Raw genomic sequence first — 20,709 nt, forward strand, 5'->3', positions numbered from 1 at the left:
TGGTTCTCTATCCTTTGGTTTACTCTCAGAGCTTATGTCTCTTCTTCTTCGACTGTCAGGTCTCTGGTCATTTCTTCCATTCTCGTTCCCACTTTCCTTCCGGTAGTGTTCATCTCGTCCATGGTCACTTCCACGACTCTCAGTGATATCTCTCCGATCTCGCCGATTAACTGTTTGCCTGTCCTCTTGGCGTTTGTCATCGGATCGTCTATTGTCTGAGCGCTTTCCATATCTTCCTGAATCAGGTCGACCCTGAGAAAAGGATCGCTTTTTAAAACAAAATACCAATACAAGGTTTAAATCCCACAAATACGTCAAGAATGAACAGCTGTTTGTCGATGGTTTACAGTTTTGGAACCCTGTGAATGATTTTGTTGAACCCATTTTAGTTTCAAATACTACAAGATTGGTTGTTGTTGTTGTTGTTGCTTCGATCTGTGTGCTTCCACATAAAGGTGCCCTATTAATGTTTCTATTTCTTTTTTGATTCCTGAAACTACAAGTACAGGGTGTAATGACCTTTAAAGCAAAGACCGATGTGCTACACGAAAGAATGTTTAGCAAAAGAACATCACTGATCAGGTCCTCTCTAACCTTCTCTTCCTTTCCTTTTGGTGGAGATTTGTCTTTTGATGGTGGAGTGGCCTGTGCAAGAAAAACAAGACAGAGTCCTCCTGTAACTGAAAAATAGGCCCCACAAATAGCTTGAACATTCATTTTCACTTCAACAGCAGTAATAATAATTTGTAACTATTATTATTGTTGAAGAGCAATGTTAAAACCATTTGCTGTTTTCCCCTTATCTTATGCTGAAACATGTTGAATCTACCTTTTTTTGGTTGTATTTTACATAATTACCTTTGTTTCTCTATTGCCTTTTTTATCCATCTTTTCCTGTCTGCGACCATCTTCTTTACTCTTAGTATCTTTCTTCCTTTGAGGATAAAATGGTAAAATAAGTACTTCTGGATTTAAACTAGTGGCAGAACTTTCCTTTCCTCTTTTGGAAATCTGTAAGCAACAACATTCAATGAAATTAGTTCATTTGATTGCTGTTGCTTACAGATTGTTATTGCTTGTCATGTTTTTGAGATGGCATGGAAAGAAAAGGAAAGGAAAGGAAAGGAACTTTATTTAAGTGTCTAGTCGTTCTAGCGCTGAAGCACTAATTGGGGACACTGTAAACTGAAATTAACAGTTATCGCAAATCAAGTCAAATTTTGGTTTCTGGGGAGAGGGGAAAACTGGAGTACCCAGAGAAAAGGTAGAGAATCAACAAATTCAACCCACACTTGATGCCAAGTCTGGGAATCGAACCTGGACCATATTGGTGGGAGGTGAGTAATCTTACCACTGCACCCTCCCTGCATCCCTATGGATCCAATAATTATTATTCATCAATTCACAATTGTTTTGGATGATGCAGAAGATCATCAACAGTCCCAAACTTACTTCTTAGTAACCTCACTTTCCTGTGCATATGTGAGAATTGACAAGCTGTGGTTAATCTCGTGACTACTTTGATTTTTCTCGTCCTGGTTTATGTAAACTAAAGTCAACTTTTACTTGATTGCTAAAAAAAATCTCAAAGTGAACAATAATTAATTCCTTACACATCCTTTGGTTTTTCTTCCTTGGGAGGCAACTGAGCTCTCTTTGCTCCAGAATCTTTGTTTGAAGACAAGCTTGACAATGAACCTTTCTTAGGTGACTGAAAAATCAAAGAAACTTCTATGATTTGAACCTGGAATGAAATTTTTCCAGGGTCCAAATTTTCCTTTTTTTGAGATTCAGAAGTTGCTGAAATTGCTTCTGAGATGCATTGTATTTGGTTGCAATAATTATTATTAGACAAAAGAACGAAATTTCTCTCCCTAAAATTTCCTGTGTTCTTGCTTTGATGTCACAGTTCTGCTATTCCCAGTCTCCTTACTAGTGCAGTTTTGTACCCAACTGGAAGTGAAAATTCTGAGTTCCAAAAGACAAAGGACACGGAAGGAAAATCGGTATGGAATTTTCTAATAATATTATTGTTTTTATCTCAGAAAACCATGATCTTTCAATTGAGTAAATGAAGAAAAAAAAACGAACCGGTCATATACACTTTAAAGTGCCTGGTATAGCAATGTAGGGATAGTCACTCTACACGGCTACAACAATTGGAGGTTGTCAACAAGAGAACAGCACAAACAAAACTTATTTTTTAGTGTTCAGACCACAGCACTTGGAGAGGAAGAAAAAAGAAAAAAGGAAAAGGCATGTGGCAAGCAAGCTGTACTCACTGCGCACCAGTGGCTCAGTTGATTGAGCACCAGGCTTCCATGTGGGAGGTTGTGAGTTCAACTCCGGTCAGACCAACACTCAGGGTTTTTAAATAACTGAGGAGAAAGTGCTGCCTTTGTAATTACATCTGAAAATGGTAATTAGCCTTTCAAGTCTTCTCGGATAAGGACTATAAACCGTAGGCCCGGTCTCACAAATATCTTCCATGTGCATTAGTTCCCTGTGGGACGTTAAAGAACCCACACACTATTCGAGAAGGGTAGGGGATTAAGTTCCCAGTGTTGTGGCTGTCCTCTGTGATTTGTATGGGTGGGTGGGTATGGTAGGTCCACATCAGCTGAATAGCTGCCAAAACTTCAACCTCCCCAAACAAATAAATAACAAACAAACAAACCCATTTAACCCAGAGGCCCTTTCACATCTGCATTAGTGCAACTTAAGAGACTTGCTGTCACTTGTTCAATGGTCTTAACATGGACAATCAATGATACTGAGACCACAACAAAAGAAAACACTTCCTTTGTACTCTGCCAAAGTGTCCCAGCCAGACTTAGCTTGAAGTTCCAGTCATTATGAGAAGGTAACCAACAAAAAAAGAAATTTGAAAAGAATGTTGTACCTTGGAAAGCTCTTCTCTTTCAGGTCTTCTTTTCTTCTCTGGAGTTCTGCGCTAATGGAAAGGATACAAAAAAATGGAATATCTAGTTTGAGATGCACTTTAACTATCGCAAATCTTTTGCCTTTCAATATTTACAATTAAATTCACAACTACAGTCTAACATTCAGTACTTACAGCAGACAGTGGTTTGCCACGTGAGCTCTTCTTCATTCTCATGTACTCCAATAATGGTGTACTTGTCTTTGCAGAATTTGAGGAGGCTGTAAAGGAAAAATGGAGCACTTGGGTTCTGCTGTTTTAATACCATTTCAATCCAAAGAATGTTAAGTTAATTTTACTCTGTTGCCAAACAATCTTTTACATTGATATGAAACCCTTTAGGAGTGAAAGGGTTAGGGGTTGCACTTAATGATATAATAATAATAACAATAATAATAATAATAATAATAATAATAATAATGATGATGATGATGATGATGATGATGATGATGATGATGATGATGATGATGATGATGATAATAATAATGATAATGAATTTAAGAAAATGACAAAACCTTTGAGTTTATAACACAGGTTTTGACAGAAACCACTGCCATCCTCAGTTAGTCCGAATACAAAGTGAGGGAAGCTGAATTTATAAAAAATAGAAAATACTAATGTGAAAAATAGTAACAATGGAATGAAGTACATGTATAGCATGAGAATGCAGGAATTAAAAATCTCTGACCAAGGTAGGAACTGAACCCACAACCTTCAGATTTAATTGCTGTTACTTTACTGACTGAGCTACATGTAGATGAGCAGAGAGGAGCATGCTGTGGCTATCGTAGATCAGTCGCTAGAGCAACATTGATTTTATGTGATGATTGTGAGCACAGCCTCCACTCTAGTCAGAAAATTTTCTCTTCCCTACTGTTAGCCCCTATCCATGAATTGGGCTGAAATTCACTTCGATTTCCTGTGTTTCCTGGCTCCGCAATGCAAACAAATATCATGTACGGGAGAACAAAAGTTGATAAAGATGGGTTTTGAAAAATATTTAGTAAAAGGTGCATGCAGCAAAGTTAAGAGTGTACTGACGATTGTTTTTTCTTAATGGAAGCAAACTGTAGCCAGACAAAGTTTCAAAGCTTAAAGTAAGTATTGCTAGCTAAACAGTTGGCACCAAGTACAAAGACATTGCAACTTTCTCCTTTTTTTTTCTGATCAACTCTTCCTGATGTTCCTTACACATTCCAATGCAACCTACCTTTTTTTGATTCAATTTCTTCTAAGTGTGCCTCAACACTTGCAGGTGGTTCACTGGTTTCCTTGAGAGATTCAAGAAATGCTAAGTAGTCTGGATCTGCAAGTTAAAGGACAGGCTAAGATAAAAACAACCAGCTTCATGAGGCAGACAAGTTTCAGAAAAAAACTTTCACGGTGGTGAAGAGGTCCCACACTTAAAAGTGAATAACAATAGTCTGGCCACAGCTAAGGTGTCGGAAGAAAAATCTATAAATACATAAACTATTTCTGTGGGCCAAAGTGCAAATTAAAAGGAGTATTGCTTCTAAAATGGAACACTGATGTTTTAGACAAGTCTGCACCTTCAGAAATGGTTCCAATCTTTGGATCCTTTTTTGCTTTCTTTTTTGGAATTCCTTGGTAAGGAGCGTATTCCACAACAGCGGGGTACTCCACGCCTAAAAAGATAAGACCTTGTTATATAATCTTGATTATGTCTTAATGAACATGCCATGGACTAAACCAGCCCTGGCCTGATAGCATATACCGGTACATGTATTTGTGTTATTCTACTACAGTATGTGGTAGACTTCAGGGGAGGATAGATTCAACTCCAGCAGTCAAGAAACATCAGCAAGGTGAGAGCCAAACAGCTTGCAAATTCAGGACGGAAGGTTTGCTTCAATGGCATAAGCACCAGTTGGTGATGATAAAAATGCAAGTTCTCAGATTATTCTATGATCCCTTGCTCCATGTATAATGTTGGGGATTCAGATACTGTAAAATTCTGAAAATACGCCCCTCTGTGTATAAGCCCCTCCAAATAAAAAACCCATATACTGTTTTGAAAGAGTACCAGCTTGGGGTTTATGCATTGTATTATGGCCTGTGTTGTAAAGCTCCCCGACCAATGTAAACCTAATTCAGTAAAGGAATTCAGACTCCTATACAAGAAAGACTGAATTACCTCTGTTATCCACAAAACAATATCCATCAAACTGGTCTCTGAATTTCACGATGTCATCTCTGTTTTTAAAGTTGATGTATGCCCTCGAAAAGGACATAGGGCCAAAACTGTTGGAATAAGGATATAAAACAAAGCGTCCTTCATCATTTAAAGATTTAATTAGCGGTTATCAGCACATTCGGCAAAAAACTGAAGCCACACTCATGTACCTCATATCACCACCAACAAAGTAAAAAAAGTCATGTTCAGGGAAGCCACCGAGGTCTTCCCTCAGCTGATCTTCGGTTAAAGTTGGAGGAAGACGACGAATGACAACCTGAAAGTAGTTAAATAAACCCAACAACAAAATATACATGCATAATTAGAGCTTGTGTGCTGATCAAACCCAAATTTCAATATCCCCCCCTTCCCCCCTTCCTCTTCCCGGGAAAACTCCAGGCATTTGACAATTTTCTGTGCCCAGGGAGTGGGGAATTTGACCTTTGCCTGGGTGGGGTGGGGAAAATTAAACCAGAAGTGTCGGGTTTCAATTTTTTTTGGGAACTGCAGTCGCTAACGGCTATAAACGCGTTTGGATGAGATGGAAGAGTTTAAAGAAAGAGATATAACATTTGTGACTGATTGGCTTTCACAAAAGATCTTCAAATGTTGTCTTCAAAGGAATTTTGGCTGCATGATTTGTCTTTGTCATACCACAGAGTGACTACTATATGGTATGTTTTCACACCCCAATTTCATTGTTAAAGCTCTGGAAGCTGTAGTACCTTTCTGTTTGAGATAATCAACCGACAATGAACAATTTAAAATGCATGCAGTCGTAAACGTTCTAGGCTCTGTTATTGATAAGTATACAGTACCCTCGTTAAACAACCTTTGCTGTGTTTCGGAGTTCGAGCAGCTTATACTTGCTAATTGACATTGTCCGACTTAATTAATTCAATTTTCAAGTAACTTTTAATAGTTTCAATATTAAAGTTGTGTTTTTGTAGTAGCTCAAGTCTGGTAAATACCGCATCATCATATAAAGGGTCACAAACATATGTTGGCATGAAATAAGTATAAGCGTTCTCTGGTAAAAAGTTTTAAAAAAGACTATGAGCTTTCGACAGACTGAACTGCTGTCTTCAACTGCTGTCTTATCCGTTGAAGACAGCAGGTCAGTCTCTCGAAAGTTCTTAGTCTTTTTTAAACCTTTTTCCAGAGAACGCTTATACTTATTTCTTATCATGAATCCTGGTAACGGATCTTCGATATTTTCATGTGTTGGCATGTTTATAAACAAGCTTTATCACAGCCGACAGGAGCAGACGACAATTGTTCTTCAGTAGGGTTTGACCGACAAATCCGACGATAGGGTACGCATTTTGAACCGAGGGGTCGGGAATTTGAACGATCCAATCTTCAAAAGTTCAAATGCCCGTGCTTTGCCCCGGGGGGTTGTTGAAGTTTCGAGTTGATCGGCGCATTAACATTGAAAGACGATTCAAAATATGATTCTCAAGCATCATGTAAATATAAAGCTCCAGTATAAAAACATGCGAGTCCATTTTGAGCTCAATGCAATACCTTTGTTGGAAACAACAGCCTTTCCTTCTTGTTCTTGGACGAATTGGATAGCTTTTCGACCTCGCTTTTTCCCATTTTGTGTCTAACGTTTACAACAGAGCGACACGACTCCTCACGCCATCTTGAAGATGTGAAACTTGGACACTTCGTGTACAAGACATAAACAATCAATGCGTGATCGTAAATACAGCTGGCTAAAGGTGTCAGTTTTCACTACTCACATGTCTACTCACATGACTTTCACGCACGCCTTTATCCCAATTTAATAGTTTTACGTGTATTTTGTTGCTCAATTCAAATGGAAAAGAATACGAAGATGAAGAAAAAGGTATAAATTGCTTTTTTAGTTGCTTTTTTGTGGTAACGAATTTTCCAGAACCGTTTAAAAAGAGAATTATGTCGCTTTGTCTTTCGTCTACTCAGGTTCTGCTTATGGGAAAAAGCGGCTCGGGCAAAACGAGTATGAGATCGATTATTTTTGCAAACTATATCGCAAGAGATACAAGAAGACTTGGAGCTACAAGTACGTGCTGCCACCCATCTTTGTAACGTTTTAATTAGAAAGTTGTCCGTGAGATTAAAAAGATTTTATGAAAGTTTGTAATTTCTATCTTTCTATCAAATAAGGCTATATACCTAGGCCTTTCAAACCTCTCATGTCCTTTTTTCGCAGTTGATGTGGAGCATTCTCATGTACGATTCCTTGGAAACTTGGTCCTTAATTTGTGGGATTGTGGAGGGTAAGTTATTTGTTTTAATTATGAGGCGAAGTCATACACTATTAGGTTGATTGTACCTTAATAAAATGTTGAAGGATCGATTTGCATGTGGAAAATATTAAAAATTCCCTAATAGTACAACCGTTGCAGTAATTGAATTTAGAATGTACTGAAATCCAATAATTTGAAGAAGTAAACAACAACAAGTACTTGTTTTCTACTGGACAATAAATGGCTCAAAGGCAGTTTGATCAGCATTGTGGTCATGGCATAGTTTCTAGCAGCAAGAGACTTAGTAGGTTATGGTCTGCTGGGTGCTGTCTCATTGTACCCCCTCCTCATGGGTTGGTTAACGTTTTCCACAGAATGTCAAAAGAGGCTTGTAGCTGGGTAAATTTCAAGTCTTGGGAGAAAAGAAACAAAGTTGAGACTGTTTTAAAAACAACCTGGCAAAAACATGTTCACAATGGGTCAATATGCCTAGTACCCTCTGAATAAACTCCTGGGGCCGGTTCCTGAAAGGTGTAATAACTCTATTCCAGGGATAAATGCATCTTATCCCAGGCATATTTATCCCTGGAATAGAGTTATTACACCTTTCAGGAACCAGCCCCTGGCCTTTTTTCCCCTTGATATTCAGTGTCACAGGTGCTTGTTTTCTGCTCTGGGGTTTATGGCTGGGTTCTGTGTGCCAGTAATTAAGGCATCATTTAACCTAAGAGGCTGACTGCCAAAAGTGGGATCCCCTGGGTACTAAGGACACTGAACTTCTTATTAGGGATGCAGGGATGGCACAGTGGTGAGCATTCACCTCTCACCAATGTGGCATCATATTAATTATGTAGGTCGAGTTTGTTGCTTCTCTACTCTGCTCCAAGAGGTTTTTCTCCAAGTACTCAGGCTTTCCCCTCTCCTCAAAAACCAGTGTTTGATTTGATTTGAGATAAATTCATTTGCTTTCCATGTTCATTTCCATGTCCATTTCTGAGTTCATGTCTGCCTCTTCTTCAAAGTGAGTCTAAGTGCGAGGTTTTTGGGATGGTAATTACTTTTACTTTACATATGAATGAAGACTAATTTTCATAACAAGAACTTTACACTTAGACTCGCTTTGAAGAGGAGGCAGACATGAACTCGGAAATGGGCTGTTAGTGCCCCAGTACTAGAACCTTGACGTAACACTTAAAGGGGCAGTAGTGTCACGCTATTTCAGTCAAAATCCAAAACACTAAAATACGTCTTTGTATCAATCAAGACCAAATAATAGTGGTGTAATTTTGCTGCCAGTAACAAAATTGAAGTGCACCAAAGCTGTTCTTTGTTATTTGTATCCTTGGATGGAGAGGATGAAAATGGATTGATGGTTTCAAGTTTGGAGATGGTGTCTGTAGAAAGTCACCAGAAATTAAATACGAATGGCTCTTTGTGCAATAAATGTATTTCATACCTTGTCAGTGTGTTGTCAAGAATGTTGTACTTGTGAGCTACAGTACTATTAATTACGCAGTTTTGATCTAAAAACAGCAAATGTAGCATGACAGTGCCCCTTTAAATAAAGTTCAGTGTGATTATGATTTTGATTGTTATGAATTTTACTATATACTATATGTTAACAAATAATGTTTTCAGTGTCAGATGTACTTAGCACAGGAATGCCACTAAATATTGCAGTGCATTATTAGGAAGGGAATTTCTTTTCTTGTTGGAGAAAGGAAAACCCCGATGCCAGGGCTGGCCAACATGAAGGCCTTGGCCACTTTGGTCACCTAAAAACAAATTATTTTTTCACCCATTTTCTTTATGTTGATTTTTCCCCTACATAAATTTCTAATTTATCAATTTTTTAGTGAAACATGACTTAATGAATTTGTTGGTCTGGGTGAGTGTAGTCCTTTATCAAGGCTTGTTACTCCTGCATCCAAACCATCCACTGAAGATTTAATCTTTAAGTGGTTTGTTTTCACTTTTTTTGTAGTCAAGAGGCTTTTATGGAGAACTATTTCACAAGTCAGAGAGACAACATTTTCAGGAATGTAGAAGTGCTTATCTATGTGTTTGATGTTGAGAGTCGAGAATTGGAGAAAGATATGCACTATTATCAAACATGTCTGGAAGCAATCCTCCAAAACTCACCTGATGCCAAGATATTTTGTCTCATTCACAAAATGGATTTGGTACAAGAGGACCAGAGAGACACAGTGAGAAAATAGTTCTCTCATTGTTATAACCACAGTCGAACCTCGATTATCCGGACTTGCTGGGACTAGATGAAATAGTCCGGCTAATTGAGGGTCCGGATAATTGAGAATATGAATATTAATGAGGAACAAAAACTGATTGCAATAAGAAAGCGACATTTAATCGTTAAACAAAACATTTGCAAATTGTTTGGAAAACAGTATGGTCTATATCTTCACTGTCCGTTGTGAATAGCTGTACATGTGTCTGCAAAGGTCATGATCTTTTCCTTGCTGTTACGGATATCAGATATCTGCCGTTTACCAACGCCATATTCAGCTGACAAATTCATTCCTTTTTCTTCTTTCTCTAATCGCAAAATTATGGCCTGTTTATCTTTTATCGATAGAACGGATCACTTACCCTTCATGGACATGATTGTGAATAAACATTTGTGACGTAGTGTAGCTTGTTTGCCGATCGACCCAATAGAGAGTGAAATTTCACTTAGCAACAAAGCAACTCTAGGCCAATCAGAACTCATTCAAAAGTTCTGCATTAGTTATGACGTGTGCAAGCGCTGCTTTATTTTGCTTTTTGAAAGCGAAGCAAACTGGCCTTTACTTCACTTTTCAGTGCTGTAGTTTTAAAAAGAATATGGCTATGGATCTTGATCATGACTAATAAATATTCATGACAAAATTGGGACAAAAGAAAAAGTCCAGATAATCGAGAAATCCGGATAATCGAGGTTCGACTGTAATAACAAATTGATAAGAGTCATTGTTCACTTGCTTATGTAGATGGTGTGGTCAAAATGGTTACAGTTGAGGCATTGGATTTGCAAATGGTCAGGCTTGGTTTAAATCACTTCTCTAACCACTTGCCAGGTTTTCTGTAAATAACCAACTGAGAGTACCTTTAAAAGTCCTGAAACTTTTTGGGCAAATTTAGGATGACCCAAAACACTTCGTGTTTTCAAAGAGAAAAGAAAACCCCTAATTGTGCCAGTGACTAGTCAGTAATCAGCATTTATTTAAAACATGATTAAAAGGTTCAGCAAAGCTGGTGTGGTCATGTATGTCTGCTTCACACAGACGTAAGATTTAAATTTATTTCAATCATTTGGGGTGTTTTTCTGTGGGAAGAGGTACAGCGACATCAACCTTACCCCCCATCCCCCCCCCCCCCCCCCCCCACAACCCTTCTTCATCCTTTCGATTTTATAGAGGCCTGTATAATGCAATGCCCAATCCTGGAGAACCATCGTCCATTTTAAAGAAGGGTCCACCTTGCAAGAGGTGTTCACTATGCGTTTTATCCATTACTGAAAAGGTAATCTAACTCTAGTTTGCATTTGACAGATTTTTAGAGAGCGTGAAGATGACTTAAAAAGACTATCAAAGCCACTAGACTGTACATGCTTTCGTACATCAATCTGGGATGAAACATTATACAAAGCTTGGTCATCAATTGTGTACCAACTCATTCCTAATGTGACACAGTTGGAGCAAAATCTAGAGAACTTTGCATCAATCATTGATGCAGACGAAGTCCTGCTGTTTGAAAGAGCTACGTTCCTGGCAAGTATTCATTTGCTATAATTATGTGCATAAAGTAGACTTGATTGTACTTTTTCTTTTCATAGAGTATCAATCGACACATTTTTCATAATTCTATTTTTGATGGAAGGGGTATTCTGGTATTCCTGGAGAGATGAGTTGTTTTTAAATTGGGAGGCAGCTTCCTGTAGAAAAGATCTGAATATTCAATGGAACAATGCAAACTCATTTAATTTTATTATAGGTCATTCATAAAACTTGGTAGTTCTGAATGACCAAGCATCCTTTCGTCAATCTGACAACTTAGGTAGTTTATTTTCTTCTATAGGTTATTTCATATTGTCAGCGCAAATCCCACAAAGATGTGCATAGATTCGAAAAAATTAGCAACATCATTAAGCAGTTCAAATTGAGTTGTAGGTAAGTTGATTTTGTCTGTCTGTGTGTTCGCCTTAAAACAGGAATATCACTAATGTTTTGAAATAGGTAGACACTTCAGGCCCTTTAGGTCACTTACATTGTAAAAATTATTAGCAGGATGAAAGACATTCGTCCTCCTGGAGTTACTCATTTTATAATGGCAATTGTGTTCTTTCAGAGAGTACTTTTTGACTACAGTGTGAATGCACAAATGCAGCTGCTGTTACCCTATTTTCTTGCATTTAAATTTCTCTGCACTGCTTCAGGTGACGAAACATTTGCTGAGGTAGAGTAGAAACGAGAAAAAAAGAGAGCAACAGTTACGTGTTACGCAGAAAAATACATTAAGATAACAGAAGAGAAAGAGGCCCGTGTCACAAGTTGTCAGCGTTTTCATGTATAGCAGAGATGACAGTATTGACTAGGAAAGTAGAGTGTGTCGTCAAATTTTAGTAGTCTAAAACTTATGTCCCTTGATTTTTCAGCAAATTTCATGCTCATTTTCAAAGTATGGAAGTGCGCAATTCAGCATTTGGAGCATTTATTGATGTTTTCACTCCGAACACATATGTTATGGTGATCATGTCTGATTCCTCAATTCGTAAGTACACTGCTTTACTATGGGTAGCCTTTGCTGTAAGACATCTCATAGGCAGTATTAGCTGGTGAACAGCATCTTTATTGGGATTTTTAAAGATGATTTCTTTGATTTGCTTGTAAAGGATGTATTTACTCGGTTCCATGTCTAAGATTTGTATAGGAGAGCGAGGGTGCACAAGTTCATTTCATTAGTCATGGCACGAGTGATGTTTTGAAAGTTCTCAGAATTGCACGGTTACGATCCATGGAGTATTGAGTGTCGTAAAACCAAAACCAAAGAAATTACTTTGGCCAATCAAAAAGGACGAAGACAATCCAGTAAACCAATCAAAACTCGAATTAATTACACGTAGCCGACACAAAGCTCGGGAAATGTGCACGCGCGAGCCACGATTGGTTTTGGTTTCACTTTGATTGGTTGAAGAAGTGGCGCGAGAACTTTGAACCAATCACTGAGTGAAGTAATGCAAAAGCAAAGCAATTCGCTAATTACTTTCGACACTCAATTGAAAACCGCTCTATGCAAGTGCAATTTGATAACTTTCAAAACATCCCGAGTGGCCTTAAATCAAAAAATGCACGAGCAAGTGCATAAGATTTTTTTATTTATTATATACTCAACAAAATTACTCGATTGCTGTTTTTTCATAGCAACTTCCATATTGCACTCTAAATCTTTTTATGCATTCGTTATTGACCAATCAGAAACGGGGTATTTTGTTGAGTATGGAATAAACTGGTGTATTTTATACATTGATAAAGAATAGCCCATGTTTACTTTTCCACAAAACACCCAGAGGCAGGTTCGTTAAACATCAGTAGAATTCATCATCTGAAGTTAAGTACGACTTACTTTACAGGCGTCTTACGTCTAAGCTCTCTGATATGAATGACATAAATTATGCATCTTATTGACATTTGGTTGTCAAACTTAATTTAGTTTGGTGACATGTAAAACGTATCTGATTCAAAGTCTTTACTTTGTTCTGTTTTATCACAGCGTCAGCCGCAACACAGATCAATATTCGAAATGCAAGAAAACACTTTGAAAAACTTGAGAAGGTTTCAAGTAATGGACAACATGCCAGCTTGAAAGGAAGATAGAGAAAGATGGAGAAGAGGAAAATTAGAGTGGTGTCAATCAGAAAAAGAGTGCGCTGCGACTTATTTGTTGTGTTGTACGGAAAGGAATATACTTTCTTCTCCATTCGATATTGTTACAATTATTATTATCGTCATCACTACTATTGTATTGTGATACCACTACAAGATGTTATACATGAACAATTGCTCCGATCGATGCATTTGATCGCGTTGTTGGCCTTCACTTCCTTCGCACTGGAAGGAGTTTGCCAAGAAGGAGAAGTAACTCGTGTGAGAGAGATGCAACGTTTATTAAGTTTGCTAAGAGGATGCCGCTTTTGATCGCCCCGTGTTACCGTTTAGGGTAACACTCCTACGATAAGCTGTTGAAAATAAGTTATTGTACTTAACGAACTACATGTACAGTGCTTTGATTATGTCCTACTACAGAGGCCTTAAATTCGTCCCATGTGGATTCATTGTATGAATTCCTTATTGACCAAACATCTTACTGACAGCTAGTATACCATTAAAGCCTCTTATGGTCGACTTCAGACTTCAAATTTATTTAAATCTGTGGCCCGGTATCGTTACGTTTCTGTGAATTCCGCTTTTTTTATTTACCAGCTCTTGTTGGCAGATTATTCTGGGATCGTTAAATCGCTATTAACATTTGAGGTCCATCCCACACTTGCTACAAAATCTGTCACCAGGCCGAGGCTTAATATTACAATGAAAACAAACAGAGATCTCGCTTCTGGTTGAACTGCTGTCATCTGGCGAATGCGGTGAAGTTGAAACCGAGGGAAGAAACGGCGCTTTTAAGAGACCGTTTGAATCACTGTACCTGGCCATTTCCGCGTCTTCGTTTCCACCTGCGTGAGTCTGCACTGATAAGTTTCGGAGATAAGGCGAAAAACGCGATCCTCCATACTTGTGGCCGGGGAGAATACCCGCAGTGGTCATTGGGTGAGTGGTTGTCTTGGTAATTCTGGGATAAGGCGTTAATGACAACGCCGGTGGCAGCGTGGTCAGAAGCGTTGGTTTAATTCCCGTGAATTGAACACTTTGATAGCTTGACTGACCTAAAGCGTGAACGCTGGCAACAGTGTGACTGGATGATACGGGAGGGTCCATTGAATTGTTCTTTCCCGCCAGAATGCACTCAATCGCTTGCACTATGTCACCACTACAACCCTTCAGAACAAGCTCTAAAATATTTTCTTTGTGGGACGGAAATACCTTGCTTAAGACTTCAACCGGACGGGGAGGCTGGCGTCGCTTTATCGCTGATTCACCGAGACTCTTCTGTAGAAGCTTTATGGTGTAGTCAAAATCATCTCGGTCACGAAAAGTTGGGTTCCAAGGCAACTGCATCGAAGGCCTTTCGCTTTCTTTTATCACGTGATCTTTGCTCGATCGACAAATGTCATGCACGTGATAACTGGGTAATGGAGAGAGGATAGTAGATGGCGGAGAAGCACTGCTTGCTAATCTCTTTGGTGGCGGTTGTTCGGGCTGTACGTCAGCGGAATTTGTTACTTTGTTGTAACACTCTGGGTCATCCTTCTCTTCTTTTATGCACAACGGTAGCTGTGCGCCTTCTTCTGTGAGAAGCAAAAACAGAAAAGATCAACCTGACATTGGGAAAAAGTGCACGATAAATTTAAGGTTTTTTCTTTTTCGGCTTCTCAGTTTGTAATGAGAAGCTTGATTACAATCTTGTACAAAATAGATGGGAAATTTGTACCCCCCCCCCCCCCCCTTCCCAAATAGACCAGTTTCGTATTCTAACGGTTAGACTGGATCTAGCATGAAATGGAGGTTAATGCGGGCAAATCTTTTCAAAATGCATTAGCCTCCAGTTCATGCTAGATCCAGTCCAACCGTTAGAATACGAAACTGGTCGTGTCAAATACTGTGACCAAGCCCTTTTTTCTCAAGGCAGGAAAAGAGAAAAAGCCTCAGTTTGAACACACGCGCACACTGAAGAAGAAATTTCGAAAACAATGTTAAATTGTAAAGGCGATGGATTATAACCGCCCACGTGCAAATCAAGGTACCGGTTTCAACTAAAGTGCTGCCGGCCTTGCTTCAGGGAAACTCGCTGAAGAAGGCGATTTATCTCAACAGAACACCCGTGTGCTCCTCAACAACTTGTGCCACGTGCATTAATTAGTGCAAGTCGATGATACCCTTGAGGTATCATGAAACCATAAGACTGTTAAGCAGAAACATCGAATTTTGAATGCCTGTTAAGCATCCAAGTCAAGTTGTGTCCACTTTCCTTAATTGAGGTGGTATGTTTAAACTTGTGGACTACAAGAGGACTAAGAAAACTCTTAACGATATGCTGTTCTAAGAGCCGGAACGTCAGGTAGTGATTAACCAACTGTCTATTCGATTAACAAACATTAATTAGAGTTTTAATATTCTTGACCAAAGACGAATTGCAACAAAACACGGTAAGCTGCAGTAGCGCAGGTCTTAACCTTTTGTAAGCAGAAGTAACTTAGAAAGCAGAAGAGTCTGTAGTGTAAGCATTGTTCCTCTGTAAGTACAAGCAACTATTAAAACCTGCCTTTGGACGCGGCATTTATAAGAAGCAGTTCACTTTTGTTTTTAAATTCATACTGGTGTGTTACTACTGATTATATAGCTAATACTAAACATTGAAATTTATTTTTATCGTACCATTAGTTCGTTTTCAAAAGAGCTGGTGAAATTGACATTGTGTATTTCAACGAACAACAAAAAGTCTTAATCCAATCGCATTTAAACCGCAGCCATTGAGAGGAGTTGTTTGAAGCCGTGCGATTCAGTTTACCGGACAAAAATATCCTTCCAATAGCTTCCATTTTTCCAGGTTCAGTACCCAAATCAATTCATATATTACAGCATGTCTACGGACAACGCAATTTATCTTGTTTCAGAAGAACGACCATCTATGAGGGATAGAAAAAGAGGGCCGACTCAGTCATTTGTTGCCTAAAAGTTTACAATGCCTCATCCTGTGGCTGTAATGTCAGGACCGGTTATAAAAATCTGCGGAAAAGGAGGACTCCATCGTATTCCTTTTAAATAATTTTACATTCCACTTTGCGCGTTATTTAAAAGGATGCAATTTTTTTCCCGGCCGATCCTAGCCCCTTCTTTGTCCTTTGTTATGGAAACTGGCCTTTATTATGTCACACCAGCAGATTTTGCCCCCAATAGTAAGAAAATCACATTCTCATACTTGAAGCAAGTTGTTTTCATTCTTGATCTGGTCTTTAAATATGATTAAAAGTAAGCGGTTACCTTGAGTAGCTGGGCAGGATGCTGGTCGAGCAGTTTTTTCTGGCGGACTTCCAGTAAAAACAGACTTGTTAACTGGTCGGCTTTGGGCGAAGGATGGATGACTTTCAAACTCTCTTTCCTCGCTTTCGTGCGTATATGAACTCGAATCGTACGGTTCAATTCTTGTTTGATGTCGTAACAGGGCAACTCGTGCTGCGGTGATTCTCTGTCGTTCTGCTATCAAAAGGCACTTGGGACAGACACAATCTCGCCATTTGCAGTAATGCTTGTGACCTTTTAGAGAAGATACAACTCCATGATTCCTGCAACGCGCGCATTTTGGTGCGCGGAGCGCAGTGCTTGAAAAGCTTTCGCCTGTGGTTGAACTCATGTGATGATTTTTCAGAGAGAATTAAAAACGGATTTAAGAAGCAGTCACTTCCCTTGAATGCCTCGCAAGCGTTGTCAAACTGACGAACGTTAATTCCAAAACCAAATGAACAGTCCTTACGTCAATGTCACTGTCTAATTAACAGATGGTTTTCAATAAGACTAAAGGCGCTGCAATTGGCTTGTACCTGGTCAATTATTTAAGCGTATTGTTAGTATCTTAGAACGTGATATGCAATCCTCGAAAAAACGGTACAAAGTATAAATGAATAATTTCGTTGATTTTCTCTTTTCAAAGGAATGTTAAGTCCAAAACGTTCTTCAAAACTTCCCTGAGAACGAAATTTCTGGTTTCGTTGTTCTCAAAAGGAATGTGGGTTGTTCGCTGTCATAAGTTTTGTTTTCTTTTTCTGTTCACAGCAGAATGACACTACAATAATTTATGCATGACTATTACTTCAGTTTCAAGTTGGGTTATAACACATCAGGGGCGGGATTATTTTGATTTATTCGTCTTACATGGGAAACGGAAAATGGGAAGCTGAGTCTTTTCTTCCCTTACGAAACATTGTATTCTTTGAAACCCCAGGAAAATCTTATAACTTTCAGTGATTTCACATTATAAATGAAAATCGCCGCGATCAACGAGTAACTGCTAGTAGAAGCTTCGACAGAGTTATTAGCGATTTTCCATGAAAGCTTTACATGGACTATCAGCGTATTCTAAGCGTTTTGGCGTGTATCGTAAGACACCTTGGATATGGAGGAACTGAAGCCTGTTAATCAATGATTTTGGTTAATTTGGAAAGTTAAAGTTTGGGAAAATGTCACTACATTTCGTTTCAGTCAAACCGGTTGAAACAATTGAAATTGAAATCACTGAATAAACCATTTTCGACCTTACATGTTTTAAAAGTGCATCAGGTGTTCATTGAATTCCATATTTTTCTTTCCACCAACCGAGTTATAAAACAGTTACAATAAATATTACTGATTGCAGGAACGCAAAAAGAAACCATGGGGGCTTACATCGCTTTCATTTATGATTTCTCTTGAAGGAACTCTTCTTTGTACTTAATAGTTCCAAATAATGAAAACAGACATTCTTAGTTAATTAGCCCGACCACATGGGGTACTTAACTAAACTTTGGAATACAAGCGGGTGTTTTTTTCCATATTCACGACCAGCGTTTAGTTGATTTAATAATTAATTCATGTAACTACTGTAAAGTTCTGTTACGGGGGAGGAAGGAGCAGTCCGCTGCTATGGAAGCAACAATTAGACTTCTTAATCAAAAAAATAAACGCATTTTGTGAAAAAAAAAATCGCCAAATAAATGGATTTAAATTCAACCAGTTTAATTTCCAGTAGCCTGCATAAAATGTCCTCCACGTTCTTTTAAGATAGAAATACTCACTTGTTGTTTCCCTCACAACTTGATTTGGATAAAAATTAAGTTCACATTTTAATTGGAATTGAAATGTTAATCTTAAACGATTTAAGTGCATCCTGTTCAGTGTCTTGCCCTGACTCTATGTGAGATGTTTGTGATTTTTCTTGCTAAAAATCCGGAACTGCTTTCACTAGCTTGTGATTCCATGCGTTAACAAAAGTAATTCAAAAGTGTGAGTTAGTGATCGTTTTGTAAGTTACAACTTCACTAAAAAAGAAACTGTTTTAATCTATGTTAACAAAAGACTTACTTTACTTCAAAACTTAATTTTGAATTACCTAAAAGACAAAAAATAAAAAGAACGAAAGTAGTATTTTTAAGAGATGTAAAATTCTGAAACATTCTTACAAGTTAATTTGCGGGTAAAAGGAAGCCAAGTTTCAAATTGTTGTTAACCTTCTATTTGATTCCAGTTAGTTTTGCTAACCATGAAAATTAATCGTTGGAAGTACTTTTTTATCAACGAGAAGGAAAAAGGTAGCTCTGTTCAACTTGGTTCTGGCAACTCATTTTAACAGTTTCAGAGCTTTTGACCTTGAAGGTATTTCCGTTGAAAGAAAGACTTCCATAAAGATGCCCATTGTTACATAACCGTTAAATTTGGAGTAGGAAAATTTCCTTAACAACGCGATAGTGATCACCACCTCCAATAATTATTATGATGGAGTCTCCAACCGTCAGTGAGAAAATTCATATTGCCAACTGAAAAGGGGAGAAAACATAAACTGAACCAGCGTTTGTACATGTAGCGTAGGGAATAATAATATTGCAGGCGAATCACAACCCGTTCTTAACAAAATCGCGTTCAATCCGCTTTGCAGAATTCCGGCGAGAACAGAAAAACGGTTCGAGCCTAGAGAAAACGGGCTCAACCGGCAATTTTGCCCACAATATATCCACGAAGGCGGAGAAAAAGAAAAATTATTTTGGTCCTCGCAAATTTATAATTTATAAAGCTTTGCTATCTGCTCTTCATTCCAACAATCTATCAATTGTAAAAGCGCCTGTCACCTGCTAATGCAATCGAGTCAATCTGCCTCATCCTCTTCACGGTAAATGAAAAGCGCCTCGCTGCACTTAAAACCCACGCCTCGACAAGTTCTTGTTGTTACGCAATATAGAAATGAAGAGATTCCGCCGATTTTGTTTTTTCTCTTTGTGGACCGCGACGAAAGCTTACAGCAGAGGCGTTGCATGTTAAGGACGCACGGTAACCAGTAATGAAGCGTTTCCTTGACGCTAACACGTTTGCTTTTCTATTAAACTGTCGATTTCTTAGAAATTCTGAAGAAACCACTACCTAATGATCATGTTGTCAAACGTCCGAGTTCAAGCTTCTTAATTACTATCTTGCGGACGAAAACGATTTTTCCATACACCAACATGTCGATCGTTTCTCGCAGATAGGTTTCGCGTCAGAATCTTGCTTATTCTTGAAACAAGAAAACCAGCATGTTTTTAACATATCGCAGAAAGAGAAGAAATCATACAATTAAGCTACTAGTATAGTAACTCTTAAGGTATTACCTCAAAAGCCACATGACCAAATATTTCATGGAATTTCAGAGTGAGGAAACCATGGCAATTACAGGCAAGTTTCATTCTCTAAACGAAACGAATATAAAACCATTTGATGGAATCGTACATTTACTTCAATCAGTCAGTCAGTCAGTTTTAAAGTATTATTCATTGAAGCTTTCATGTATCTTTATTTGTGGTTGGATAATTATTAGTCATTTATTTCAAAATGGAGCTCCATCACCCTTCCCTCAACAGGGAAAGTTGACTCTGTTTTGTTCAGGGATAGACAATTGGAACTGCAGTGCTTACAGGCAGAAGCTGTCATTCATTGGTCTCTGGCTTGCTAAAGAAAATAAGCTCGCAGTAGAGGAAAGGAAAGGAAAGGAACTTTAAGGGCCAGTTATTTAAACAAAGTCTAACTTAGGCTTAAGACAATCATTGGACCTCCAAATCTGTTTATAAGCGGTATATTTTAAGTAGATAAATTGCTGTCTAGTCTCTGGAATGCAAACCTTTTTGTTACCATCAGCAGCAGACAATATTTAGATATGATTGTTAGCAATATTGAAAATGGGTTAGAACGCGGTTTCGTTAAACATTGTCTAAACAGTATTCTAGTGCTGGAGCATTAATTGGGGACACCGTAAACTGAAGTCGTCGCAAATCAAATAAAATCAAATATCGGGAAAAGCGGAGTACCCAGAGAAAAACTGCTCAGCGCAGAGGAAAGACCCAAATATGACGCCGAGTTTGGGAATCGAACTCGGGCTACATTGGTGGGAGGCGAGTGCTCTGTTGACCGTTTTCGTAGCGGACAATGTTTATGCTTGCAGGGGTGGGG

General features: G+C 38.5%; 3 protein-coding genes across 3 annotated transcripts in view; 1 reads left to right on the top strand and 2 right to left on the bottom strand.

The window, feature by feature from the left end:
* The window catches only part of LOC138029937 (regulator of nonsense transcripts 3B-like), a 9,067-nt gene extending 2,251 nt beyond the window's left edge, over positions 1–6,816 (bottom strand). The window contains exons 1-11 of the mRNA XM_068877784.1: positions 6,663–6,816; positions 5,306–5,412; positions 5,097–5,203; positions 4,492–4,587; positions 4,152–4,247; positions 3,077–3,162; positions 2,903–2,953; positions 1,614–1,711; positions 859–934; positions 595–645; positions 1–252 (exon numbers count right to left, since the gene is read on the bottom strand). The exon at positions 1–252 is cut by the window's left edge and continues 204 nt beyond it. Coding sequence (XP_068733885.1) covers positions 1–252; positions 595–645; positions 859–934; positions 1,614–1,711; positions 2,903–2,953; positions 3,077–3,162; positions 4,152–4,247; positions 4,492–4,587; positions 5,097–5,203; positions 5,306–5,412; positions 6,663–6,737 — 1,095 coding nt within the window. The 5' untranslated portion in view covers positions 6,738–6,816. The remainder of the gene's footprint in view (positions 253–594; positions 646–858; positions 935–1,613; positions 1,712–2,902; positions 2,954–3,076; positions 3,163–4,151; positions 4,248–4,491; positions 4,588–5,096; positions 5,204–5,305; positions 5,413–6,662) is intronic.
* A 58-nt stretch (positions 6,817–6,874) lies between these two features.
* On the top strand, positions 6,875–13,773 carry LOC138029939 (ras-related GTP-binding protein A). Its single transcript, XM_068877786.1, has 8 exons — positions 6,875–6,990; positions 7,086–7,185; positions 7,336–7,402; positions 9,357–9,579; positions 10,924–11,142; positions 11,450–11,541; positions 12,027–12,142; positions 13,142–13,773. Exons 1-8 carry the CDS (start codon positions 6,961–6,963, stop codon positions 13,243–13,245), a joined length of 951 nt encoding a protein of 316 aa, XP_068733887.1. The 5' UTR covers positions 6,875–6,960; the 3' UTR covers positions 13,246–13,773.
* On the bottom strand, positions 13,741–16,894 carry LOC138029938 (doublesex and mab-3 related transcription factor 3, truncated-like). The gene is made up of 2 exons (XM_068877785.1): positions 16,525–16,894; positions 13,741–14,831 (listed from the first exon to the last, which is right to left on the bottom strand). The coding sequence occupies exons 1-2, from the start codon at positions 16,892–16,894 to the stop codon at positions 13,891–13,893; spliced, it is 1,311 nt and encodes a 436-aa protein (XP_068733886.1). The 3' UTR covers positions 13,741–13,890.
* Between the last annotated feature and the right edge of the window lie 3,815 nt (positions 16,895–20,709).

This window comes from Montipora capricornis, chromosome 13 (genome assembly GCF_036669925.1).
Source record: "Montipora capricornis isolate CH-2021 chromosome 13, ASM3666992v2, whole genome shotgun sequence".
NCBI classification, from domain to species: domain Eukaryota; kingdom Metazoa; phylum Cnidaria; class Anthozoa; order Scleractinia; family Acroporidae; genus Montipora; species Montipora capricornis.